General features: G+C 38.3%; 1 protein-coding gene across 2 annotated transcripts in view; it reads right to left on the bottom strand.

Annotated features, from left to right (window-relative positions):
* SCFD2 (sec1 family domain containing 2) overlaps nt 1–13,615 on the bottom strand; it is a 394,898-nt gene that overhangs the window by 220,818 nt on the left and 160,465 nt on the right. For both annotated transcript variants that reach the window (XM_082653726.1, XM_082653727.1), the window contains exon 5: nt 7,339–7,588. In XM_082653726.1, the coding sequence (XP_082509852.1) occupies nt 7,339–7,588 (250 nt within the window). The remainder of the gene's footprint in view (nt 1–7,338; nt 7,589–13,615) is intronic.

Here is a 13,615-nt window from a genome sequence, read left to right as displayed (position 1 = left end):
TATTAGTTGCTGGTCCCTGTAAGCATTTGAGTTTGAGACTCCTATTGCAACTCATGATTTCAAACATTTTTAAAGTGTGGGGATATCTTATAATTATGTTTTTGGTATCTGTTACCTAAAAGATACAAAGGAAAAATTCTATAGCTTCAGCAATACCTTTAAATGAATTTCTATTTTATAAATTACAATTATATCTACAAATATTTGTATATTTATATGTGCAGAGTAATACTGAGTATATGGATGAAGCACAAAGCACACACACAGGAGTGAACCTTTTGTTCTAACTCCTAGATTTTCCCAGGGATCCATGAGACAAAGGTTGGGAATCACTGGTCTAGTAAAAAGAATTCTGGACTGGGAATCAGAAAACACAGTCTTGAGTTCCATCCTTGCACTGGATAGGCTATTGGTTGGTGGTTTGAGGCAAATTAGTCAACCTATTGGGGCACTGATTTTCTCTTGTGCAAAACGAATAAACTGGATAATTGTTGAGAACCTTTCCATTCATAAAACATAATAATATATGCCTTATGAGTTTTTTTTTTTTTTTTTGGTACGCAGGCCTCTCACTGTTGTGGCCTCTCCCACTGCGGAGCACAGGCTCTGGACGCGCAGGCTCAGCGGCCATGGCTCACGGGCCCAGCCGCTCCGCGGCATGTGGGATCTTTCCAGACCAGGGCATGAACCCGTGTCCCCTGCATCGGCAGGCGGACTCTCAACCACTGCGCCACCAGGGAAGCCCTGCCTTATGAGTCTTTACACCTATTACAAAAACCCAGGCAACTATGGGACCTCCCCAAAGTGTACCTGGGTTTTACCTAAAGACAAAAGGTTTATTAGGGAGGGAACTGCCATGGAAAAAATGGAAACACAGGGAAAACTGCAACTCTCCTATTTCCAAGTTTATATACAATTTTATATTCTCCGCTCCAAACCATGTTTGAAAAACTAGCAGTTTATTTATGAGTAAACTGTCTTAAAGAGAACTCAGCATTATAGATATATTTCATTTGAGCTCAGATATTTGGGGTATAATATTTTAGGCATATAAGTTTATGGGTTCAAACGTACATATTCTTTTCAGATCAAAGGCGATACTGTTTACAAAAGCACTTTGAACACTATAGTATTATCTAGGATTATCAGATATTATAATGCTGCTATTACCTGATATTCCCACCTGACTCCAAATCCTGTGCTCAGAGCCTTTACTCCACCACTGCCGCCCCCAGGGTTTCTATGCTTAGAGAGAATAATGCCAGATACATAGACATGTTCAATGAATACTGATAAGGTTAAAATATTTGTGCTATAAGTCCAATGATACTAGCACACAACAGTGTGTTTTTTCAGTATATATTGTAAAAGAAAACTAATACTTTAACTGCACCCGGGGCATCACTCCATCTCACAGTATATTATATTGCCTTAGAATTTCCTCTGTCAGGGAAGCCTATAATAATAACTGCAGCAAATTCAAGTTTCTTACATAATGCCCACTCTCACCTTCTTTCTTTTAACAGAACCCTGACTTTGTTCATGACTAATATGTGCCCAGTTAAAAATATTCATCAGATTCTCTGGTAGCCAGAGGTGGTCATGAAACCCAGTTCTCGGCAACGATTACAAGTCTTCTGGGTAGGACTTCCAGAAAGCTATGGTTCCCCTAATATAAAAAAGGGCAGACACCACTAGTATACTCCTTTTACTTTCATCCTTCCTCCCTCCTTGCCTAAAGCAGGGACACAATACATGGAAGAGGAGTGTCCACCTCATGACCATGATGATGAAATATACTGACAGGAAAAAAAGGAAGAAAGGGAGGAAGGAAGGAAGCCAAAAGGAGTGTGCGTTCTGCTGCCTGTCTCTTAACTTCCTGCTGAGAAAAAAAATAAATCCCTATTTATTTTTATTTACTATTTAAGCTAATCTTGTAAATTTTCCATTACATATATCCAGGTACAATCCTAATATAATACAGAAATTGATAGTCCCAAATTATCAACAGGAAGTAAAATAAGAATCTAATAAATATAAATTACAGTTTCTGTGGTATTATCATGCCTCTCTCTTGAACCACAGAGTTCTTAGATATTTTGAATCTTTCATTCCCTAGCATTACACTGAACCTAACTAAACAGATCTAGCTCTTATTGACCTGATCTTTAAAGACACTATAAAAATTCAGGGACATAAGTTAATGAGTAATATAAAAATTGTTTACCAAAAAAATTGTTTTCCAAGAGTTGTGGGTGTCAAAAACCATATGCAAGTTTTGTTTTTCTTTGTTTCCTGATTCCAGAGCCTCCTGACCAACATACCTTAGAGCACTGATTTGCCCTTAATAGTTTACAGGTGTGCCAAGCTGCTGCTTCAGTTCACAGGTCTGGCGGGTAGGGCCTGGAGTGATCAAGCCCCTGCTGCTGCTTGCCCCCGACCACACCAGCCTGTCCACTTACCTCAGTAGACTCTGCAAACATTCTTACTGCCTGTGTGCAAAACAGCGTTAAAAAGGCTGGGAAGCACTGCCCTATATGACAGCTAGATGCCATCAAAATAATAACAGCAATGGAAAAAAAATTACCTATTACAACGCTCTATGGATCAAAAATTAGCTCACACACATCGCATCATTTTATTCTCAGGAAAATCATGAGTGGTCAATAGGGCGCTTATATTTATTATCAAGGTTCAGAGATGGTAATGTGCCCACTAACACACATTGCTAGGAAATGACAGAGCCAGGACTTTTGAATCAAGGATTTCTGCTCTAAGCCTATGCTTTTTCTGACATAGCTCCCTGTATGATGATAGTCCACATTTGCACAGATCTTTGAAATGAGTGTTTTGATTTCATACTCTGAAGAAAGTTCAAATGGTTTTCGTTTGTTTTCTCTTGTGACTGCCATGCAAATACTAACATATATGGAAACTGATACTCTCTTTGAACTTAGCAAGACTGAGAAAGCACAACATTAAATGACACATTTAGGCCGTACCAATTTTCTTTTTACAGCTCCCATCCCTGACACCCTGAGAGCCAACCCTTGTTATTTTGTGTGAGTAGAAAAGAGAGTTTTTGCCCACCACTCTCCCCAAGAGTACCTATTAAAAAGAAAATAATACGTTGCCGTTGACCATGCTTAAGTTTTGCTTTGTTTTGCCGAACACAATTTCTCATTGCCCTTTCTATAAAAGGGAAGAATAGAGAGAAATGAAAGAAACTATCAAAAGTAAGTTACATTTTTAACATATAAAAGGAAATATGAATTTTAAATATAGGGTAATTATTGTCGAGAGGTATTACTGAAATAAAAGGAATTTAAGTTTGCTACTCCTGTTTTAGAAAGCTAGACAACCAAGAGATTTCAGTGACTAGATATAATATTTTAATTTCTTTATAGCAATGGAGAAACAAAGAGGATACATGCACCAAAATAGGAAGGTATGAGGAACTCCTATAAGTAGCTATTATAGACAGATTCAAAAGCACAAGTAATATCTATGATATTAACCAAATATTAATTCACTGTTCAGAAAGTGAGAATGCATGGCATAAAACAATAAGTTTAAGCAAGCATAAGTTACAGAATACAATATGCAGTGGTTACGGAAGTGAGCCTGTGGCAGGTTTAGAATTCCATGTTTAAAGACATGGGCTCGAGATCCAGAAGGTTCAAATCCTGGTTCTATCACTTAGCAGTTGAGTGATGATAACGTGCTTAATTTTTAGTACAGAAGAAGTATTGACTGCTTGATTCTATCAACAGTTAAGATTAGTAAAATTACAGCATTATATAAAAAGTAGAATTCTTATATTGATTGCTTATTTTCAATAGTACTTTTAAACTAAATCTCATCAACCACAAAATGTCCACAAGACATAAAGTAATTTCTGCCAACCAGTAGCAAGTAAGCTGAGATTATAAACTGGAATAACATAAGTGCAACACTGTGGGCAAGTTCATGGTAAAAGCCAAACTAACCTAGTTCCATGAAAGGCTAAGCACATTTGGAAGACAATTCAATTCTTCCAGTACATACTGCGTATTCCATCCTATTCTACAAAACTGAGTCACCACTGCCTCAATGCTGTCCTATTACTCCTTATCCTGAGATGTAGATTAAACATTCTCTTCAGCAGCTAACTGTAAACATAAACCCTACTTCTCAGGACACGTGACTTTTCAACATACTTAATAAGGGGCATGTCTATACTGGCCAAGTAAAAATCTACCTTCAGAAATCAAGTCCTTCTGGTGGCCACAAGGGTTGATGTGTGTTTCACTGGCAAGCTGACTTATGTCAAGTCTAAGTAGCACATCTTATCCACCCTGTTTGAACTGTACATCCAAATCTAATCTAGGGCATTCTTCACAGAATTAGAACAAAAAATTTCACAATTTGTATGGAAACACAAAAGACCCCAAATAGCCAAAGCAATCTTGAGAAAGAAAAACAGAGCTGGAGGAATCAAGCTCCTGGACTTCAGACTATACTACAAAGCTACAGTAATCAAGACAGTGTGGTACTGGCACAAAAACAGAAATATACATCAATGGTACAGGATAGAAAGCCCAAAGACAAACCCACACACATATGGTCACCTAATTTATGGCAAAGGAGGCAAGCACATACAATGGAGAAAAGACAGCCTCTTCAATAAATGGTGCTAGGAAAACTAGACAGTTACATGTAAAAAATGAAATTAGAACACTCCCTAACACCATACACAAAAATAAGCTCCAAATGGATTAAAGACCTAAATGTAAGACCGGACACTATTAAACTTTGAGAGGAAAACGTAGGAAAAACACTCTTTGATATAAACCACAGCAAGATCTTTTTTGACCCACCTCCTAGGGTAATGAAAACAAAAACAAAAAATGAACAAATGGGACCTAATGAAACTTAAAAGCTTTTGCACAGCAAAGGAAACCATAAACAAGACGAAAAGACAACCCTCAGAGTGGGAGAAAATATTTGCAAACGAAGCAACTGACAAAGGATTAATCTCCAAAATATATAAACAGCTCATGGAGCTCAATATCAAAAAAACTAACAACACAATTAAAAAATGGGCAGAAGATCTAAATAGACATTTCACCAAAGAAGACATACAGATGGCCAAGAGGCATGTGAAAAGATGCTCAATATCACTAATTATTAGAGAAATGCAAATCAAAACTACCATGAGGTATCACCTCAAACTGGTCAAAATGGCCATTATCAAAACATCTAGAAACAATAAATGCTGGAGAGAGTGTGGTGAAAAGGGAACCCTCCTGCCCTGTTGATGGGAATGTAAATTGATACAGCCACTATGGAGAACAGTATGGAGGTTCCTTAAAAAACTAAAAATACAACTACCATATGACCCAGCAATCCCACCATTGGGTATATACCCTGAGAAAACCATAATTCAAAAAGAGACATGTACCACAATGTTCACAGTAGCACTATTTACAATAGCCAGGACATGGAAGCAACCTAAATGTCCATCAACAGATGAATCGATAAAGAAAATGTGGCACATATATACAATGGAATATTACTCAGCCATAAAAACAGTATTGTGAATCAATTATACTCCAGTAAAGATGTATAAAAAATAAAAAAAAACCAAAGCTAATCTAGGTAGGAATATATACTTTGTATTATAAAATAAGATGTCTCCAAAATTTAAAGATACACTAAAATTTCCACAAATTCGTATTTTTTTTTTTACCTTCAGCTGCTAACTTTACAAATTTTCCTAATATAAACATGAATGTACAGAAGTGTTTTTAAACGTGAAATCACATTTAAAAGCAAGAAAATGCAATATCCTGAGCAATCATAAAACAGAGAAACCAATAAAGAATGAAATTCTGGGTCAATAAACACCTTGAGCGAGTATCGAATGAACACTGACTGCTTGACCTCAATTCTCAAAATAATACAGTAACACACTAACGCTGCAGAAAGCTATCCAAACACCCTCGTTAGAACACACCATCTTTGTTGTCTGTTTCTGGAATTATGTGTGTTAAGAAAAACTTCCAATTATACTCTCCTAGTGTTCAAATTGACTTTGAATCAAATCACTGTTCTAAGCTGTATATAAACCATATTAAGTCTTTCTAAGTCAATATTCATTTATAGCCAAACACACACGTGAAATCACACTCAGTTCTGTACCCTAATGAAATGGGAACAACTCCCACAAGTTTTCCTTAGGTAGATTTTAAGTTGGCAAGCAGGTTCTGTACTGGGCAAGGAAACGTTTCATTTCTGTGGGAAGTTCATTCGGTTTCCACCTTGTCACGGTTTCGTTTTCCATGACCAGACACAGGAAAGGTCAGCATTGGGCACAAAGGAAAGCACACATGCACGGGATGCTCAGGTGGACAGAGACACAGCCCGCTTCTGAGAAAGCTGGGCCCCGCCCCCCAGGGAGGCAGGACAGGAGACAGGAGGAAAAGTCAGATGATATGTAACCTCCCTCAGCTGAGCCTTCCCCAGTGGAGAGGTCTACATGCACCCACACACACATATCCATGAATGAACGGCAACCTGGTATGTTTCTAGAGTATTTACGTTTTACATGTAAGTTTTAATAACTTCTCACTCTCAAACAGGCCCAGGCTCAATCCACGCTACTAGCAATAAGCTTTACACAAAATATAAAGAATATTGAATTTGATATGAAACAACACAAATGAATATCTCCGCAAGTTATACCACAGTTCTTACTAGAAGTGAAAATGGTTAGATTTTAGGATATTTAATTAGGTACTTCCCCCAAATCAACAGCCTACTTTACTGGGATGTTTGGGGATTATTTTGGATAGTACCAATTAATTCAGATTCAAGATGAAATATGAGAAGTCAAAATATGAAACTGTTCTTGAAAATGGCAATTTTCATCCTATAACATTGTACAACATCTTAGGGAAACAGGTTTTTTGTTTTTGTTTTTAAGTTTGAAATGACAATCTCAAAGAGCATATGTCAACAGAAATCCTTTGAATAGGATGGATGCACGTCATTTTATTTTTCCTTAAAGATATTACACCCTGTGAGTATTTTGCTATTTTAACAAGGCTTAGACTCTAAGAATATGAATACTGACAAGCAGCTAGAAGGCCATTTCCCTACCACAACTGGAATAAAAAAAAAAAAAAACCTACAACAAAAACCTCTAATCCGAAAGGCTGGCTAGCATTCATCAGGCCTCATGAAATTCGGAACAACTCCAATGAAGATGGTTACATCCTATTTCCAAATGCCTTTATTTTTAAATGTTTTCGGTATCAGTGATGTTTATGTCCTCTATTTTTGTTAAACACTCACCTGTGATTTTTTGCAGCAAAGGTGACAATTCAGACTCCTCACAAAAGACTTGAGCCAACGCTTTCTTCACTTTTTCTTCACCTTCACCCAGGTCTTTGTCCACTGAGAACTCTCCACTGACAGAATAAATATATATCAGGAGGACCAGCAGCTCTTCGGGGCTGTAGTCATCATTAGTCCTCTGGTTCGAAGGCTTAATCATGGGAAGCAGCTGATTTAACACAACAGACATTGTCGACTCCCCAATGCTCTGAAATAAAAGGGGGGAATAGGCACATATGTCAGTCTTGTACAGATGTAATTTATGCACTACATCAGCCCAAAGATAGCTTGCAAACAAGTCTGTGATGTTCACTGACTAGATTGCTTTTTATTTGTATGTTTCTTGTCCTGGAGAGAATACTGCAAGCAATTTGGCATTAGAGCTGTTGTTTTGAAAGATCTAGTTCATAAAATGGCTGGTCAAGTTGCATACCCTTTTCTATTATCTTACATATTGCTTAAAGAAATAAGAGCTATGTGTTTTAAAAATAAAAGTGTACGTAGTTCAGATGCTAGAAATTTTAAATAAAAATATTTGTAACATAATATGATTAAAAATAAAAACATGCCAGCACCTATATGCTGACATTCCTTCAGAGGAATTACTTTAGATTTTATAGCATATTCTTTTAATATTCTTTAAGGTGGCAAATATTAGTCAGAATAGATTTTCTTTTTATAACAATGAAAAGTCATTTCTGCTAAATCTGGTCAAACTGGGTAATGACATTTCAGGATATCTTTGGGTTAGTCTGAAGATAATTCACATTTAAAGTTTAAAAAAAATGTGCTTTTAGATATTCCACCAATTTCCTGAGTGATATTTAGCAGAGAATTTCAAAATTCCTTTCATGTGATAACAGCATTGCATTACTGAGTTAGCTGCATAACTTCCAATGCACTATGCACATTTCTAGTACAAATTCTGAGGTTTTCGGTGAATAGATAAATCCCCATTTTAAACAATGTGATTTAATTCTACTTATAATCTAAAATAACCCTGTAAAATAAAACTCAACTATTTGTATTTATATTAAAATCAGGGGCCAAATGATCACGAGTTACAACTTTCACGTTATTCATTCAGAAGCATTCACTGAGCATCTGCTATGTTCCAGGTACTACTCTGGGTCTGGGGAAGACAGCAGTGAACGAAACAAATCCTCTGCTATCACAGAGCTTACATTCTAATGGGGGAAAACAGACAATTTAAAGCTAAGGAAGTAAAACATATAGTATTTTAAATGGTGGTAAGAGCTACTGAGAAAAATAAAGCAGGAATGAAAGATGGGACTTAAGGGTGTGTTTATGTCAGTAAATATGCACTATTATATTTTTTAGACCATAGTCTTTTATTTATTTGTTTGTTTGTTTGTTTATTTATCTATTTTTGGCTGCGTTGGGTCTTCGTTGCTGCGCGCGGGCTTTCTCTAGTTGTGGTGAGCGGGCGCTACTCTTCCCTGCGGTGCACGGGCTTCTCATTGTGGTGGCGTCTCTTGTTGCAGAGCACAGGCTCTAGGTGCATGGGCTTCAGTAGTTGCAGCACATGGGCTCAGTAGTTGTGGCACGCTGACTCTAGGGCACACAGGCTTCAGTAGTTGTGGCCACGGGCTCAGTAGTTGTGGCTCGTGGGCTCTAGAACACAGGCTCAGTAGTCGTGGCGCAGGGGCTTCGTTGCTCTGTGGCATGTGGGATCTTCCCGGACCAGGGATTGAACCCACGTCCCCTGCATTGGCAGGCGGATTCTTAACCACTGCGTCATCAGGGAAGTCCCTGCACTATTTTAAAGAGGAAAAGCCGTGTTAAGAAGGGAGTATTGGAATAAAGAAAGACCTACAGAAACTCTCTCTCTCTGAATGAAGTTGATGGCAAGCAGCTGAATGTGGTTCTGTATTGGGACGACTACCCAAAATGAGCTTTTCAAGTCATTTCCACACCTGGGAAAGTCTGGACATATCATCTCAAGGTTAAGGTTCATAATTACATTTTTTGGTACATGGGAAACAGCTGTTACCATTTATTTCAACTAAAAATCCTGGATGTTCACAATGTACCAAACAAAACTAAAATGGAATGACCAAAGTACAAATGGAAAAGAACAGAATGGAGATTTTAACTGTTATGTGGTGACAAGACATGGTTTATCAAGTATAAACATACCCACTTCTCAAAGGAAATGGCTGAAAGGTTTGAAGGCATCCTAGGACTGTCCTGTAGCCTCAGGAGTCTCTTGGGAGGAACTTTCAAGTGTTTGTTCTTCACTTTAAAAGCTGCCCGAAAGCAATTTAAAAGAAAGGAGCTGTGTGGCTGGCCTGTTAAAAGAAGGGCCATGCGGGCTGCAGCTTTCGCTTTTTATTTTTTACTCTATCACCAACTCCTTGGATGACATTAAACAGATTCTTTCATTGCTTTATATCCCATTTCTAAAAAGCAGGTGTATACATCAAGTATCTGTCCTATAGGAACCCTGTGCTTCTCTCCCCAGAGCAAAAATATACATTTTTTTTGCGATAGTTATAAAAAGTAAAACAGGGCAGGGTAATCATCATAGTCATTTAAGTAGATTCACTCACTAACATCTGGCCATCAGAGCATCATTTTCAAGTTGTTGATCTGTCACTGGAGAGCAAAATCCCTCCTCAGTGACACTGCAGCGGACTTCCATTGGCTAGCTCGTACCTCTGCACACCAATTTCTAAAATTACACTTTAATCTGCTTAATGCATCCGAAGAAGTTAATAACTGAGCTGAATACAAAGCCAAGAATACTGATTAGTCTTAAAGAGGCATTAGATATTGTGGAAATAAAGAGATTCCGTTTCAAAAAGCCAGATTCCAATCTTGACTGTTCCACTAGCTAGTATTTTAACCTCTTTGGACCTCAGTAAACTTCTTAGGATGTCTTCATCTCTAAAATTACATGATCGGACTAGAGGGTGACTGAGTTCTTAAGTCATAGTTACGCTAAGATCTCCATTTTTACTTTCCTCTCCCCCTATCTTAAAAAATTACCATTGGTGGTAGAAGGCAGTGAATCTCGCTGTTCGCTACACAGCAAAATATAACAATAAATACTTGAAAAAGAAAAGCCTTCTTATAGAAAGAAATGTAGATGCAGAAATATTGTAGATATGTGTGTAACATGGGCTGATATACATTCACGTATTTCCTAACTCTGTCCACTGAGAAGATGTAGAAGTAGTTACATCCCAGTAGCAATGAGCACTCCAGTGGTCAGGTCTTAGTTTCTAATATCATTCTCCAAAAATAGGAACCAGAGATCCTTGGAGAAATGGCTGATTCTAGGGATGGGGCGGGGAAAATACAAGAAGAACCTGGAATATCTTGTAGTGCCAGAAAGTAAGGAAGTCCTTAGAAAACAAACAAATGGGGGCATGTCAAAACGACACAAGAGACAACTGGGAGATCTCCCAGTGGTCAAAGCTGGAATGATTTGCACAAGAGAACAATTAAAGTAGTAGTAGTAATGGATTATAACCCAAAGTATAAAATAAATATGCATCACTCCACACTGGTAATGAATAAGTGGTTGCATTAATTAATGTAGGAGAAGAGAAATATTCCTTAACAGAAGAATTCCAAATAACTTACCTACATAAGCTACTTCTCCTCCTGGAGACAGAACTCAATCGCCCCACATCTTAAGTGTGAGCTGAACATGGTGACTTGCTTTTAAAAAACTGTGTATGGAAAGGGGAGGGAGGAGTGACTTTACCTTAGTCAGAGGATCAAGGTTCACATCACCAGTGATAAGTCACATTGATATCACCTGTCCCAAATATGATGTGATGAGATTGGCACTTTACTTTTGCAGTATTCTTCTCCCAAGCCCATAACCCCATGACAAAAACATCAGATAAATCCTAATTGAGGGACATTCTACAAAATGCCTGACCAGCACTCCCTCAAAACCATCAAGGTCATGAAAAATAAGGAAAAAATGAAAAACTATCACACACCAGATGAGACTAAGGAAACATAATGACTAAATGTAATGTGATATCCTGGATGGGATCCTGGAACACACAAAGGACATTAAGAGAAAAACTAGTGAAATCAGACTGAAGTCTGGAGTTTATAATTAATAATAATGTACCATGTTGGTTTCTTAGTTTTGACAAATGATTGAGGATACACAATAGTGTAAGATTTTAACAGTAGGGTGAGGGGTATACAGAAATTCTCTGTATTATCTTGGCAAGTTTTCTATAAATCTAAAGCTATTCTAAAATAAAACATTTATTGGAAAGGGAAGAAGAAGGGGAGGGGAGGAAGGCAAGACAGTAAGAGACAAAGCCACGTACATTTTGATCTCTTTTCTGTCAGACTGAAAATTCCAAGACAAATGATTTCAGCTCAGTATGAGGAAGAACTCCTACAACCAGAGCCAAGGTAAGAGACTGACTCAGGAAGCAATGAACTTCCCATCAAAGCAAAGCGAAGCAGGGTGATCTGGCAAGGATGAAGCAGAGAGAATCCCATGACACCTTGGCTTAGAAGGTGAACTAGACCTTCCTAGTGCTATCCATAAAAGCATGACTCCAGACTCGATGCATACCCATCTTCTGATCTTCTCTGCTCTTAGAATGAAACCTCAACAAGAAGGAAAGAAAACATCCTGGATGAAACTTCCTAGACTGAAACTTTTTTAAAGGTAAAAGAAAGAATCTGAGGTGGATTAAAAATGAGGAGATGGGAGTAAGATTTTATGCCTGGGTTTGAATTCTGGCTGTACCACTTATTAGCTGTATGACCTTGGGTAAGTCTCAGTTTTCTCATCTATATAAAACGGAAATAGTATCACAAAGGCCTGAATATCAAGCAGTCCCAAGCCACAGGCATTTTCTTTCTTTTTTTTTTTTTTTTGTGGTACGCGGGCCTCTCACTGTTGTGGCCTCTCCCGTTGCGGAGCACAGGCTCTGGATGCGCAAGCTCAGCGGCCATGGCTCACCAGCCCAGCCGCTCCGCGGCATGTGGGTTCTTCCCAGACCGGGGCACGAACCCGTGTCCCCTGCATCAGCAGGCGGACTCTCAACCACTGCGCCACCAGGGAAGCCCGCCACAGGCATTTTCATAATACTGGGACGATTGCTTAAACTACTTTGTGGTTTAAAATAGAGTAACCCCACAATGGGACAGTCTTTGTAAGGACTCAAACATAAGGGGAGGCCCTCTTTTCTGAGGGTTAATTTTAAGGAAAGTACTTTCCCTTACATTTGAGGATACACAATAATAGTTCTTGTTTCATAACGTTATTCTAAAGATTTAATAATAGGAGTCACAAAGCACAGTGCCCGGCCCATAGTCCCTGATAACTACTAACTATTACTATTGGGTTGGCCAAAAGGTTCGTTCGTTTTTTCCACAAGATGGCTCTAGTAGCACTTAGTTGTCTTTAACTTCATTCGAAACAATTTGGTTAGACTGTATGTGACAGCTGTCATATCAGCACACATTTAAAAAAGACATCAAATTTGGTGAATTTTTGTGTAGCCATTTTGATATTGAAGATGGAAGAAAAAAGCAACATTTTCGGCACATTACGTTTTATTATTTCAGGAAAGGTAAAAACGCAAACGCAACTGAAATACAAAAGAAGATTTGTGCAGCACATGGAGAAGGTGCTGTGACTGATCGAACGTGTCAAAAGTGGTTTGCAAAGTTTTGTGCTGGAGATTTCTCGGTGGACAATGCTCCACAGTCGGGTAGACCAGTTGAAGCTGATAGCGATCAAATCAAGACATTAATTGAAAACAATCAACATTAGACCACACGGGAGATAGCCGACATACTCTAAATATCCAAATCAAGCGCTGAAAATCATTTGCACCAGCTTGGTTATGTTAATTGCCTTGATGTTTGGGTTCCACATAAGTTCAGCGCAGGAAACCTTCTTGACCCTATTTCCACATGAGATTCTCTACTTAAACATAACAAAAACATTCCATTTTTAAAACAAATTATGACAGGCGATGAAAAGTGGATAACGTACAATAATGTGGAACGGAAGAGATCGTGGGGCAAGTGAAATGAACCACCACCAACCACACCAAAGGCCGGTCTTCATCCAAAGAAAGTGATGTTGTGTATATGGTGGGATTGGAAGGGAGTCCTCTATTATGAGCTCCTTCCGGAAAACCAAACAAATAATTCCAACAAGTACTGCTCCCAATTAGACCAACTGAAAGCAGCACTCAGTGAAAAGCGTCCAGAA

Source organism: Grampus griseus (assembly GCF_964374135.1).
Source record: "Grampus griseus genome assembly, chromosome: 4".
In the NCBI taxonomy this organism is placed as follows: Eukaryota; Metazoa; Chordata; class Mammalia; order Artiodactyla; family Delphinidae; genus Grampus; species Grampus griseus.
This window is presented reverse-complemented; position numbering and strand designations above follow the sequence as displayed.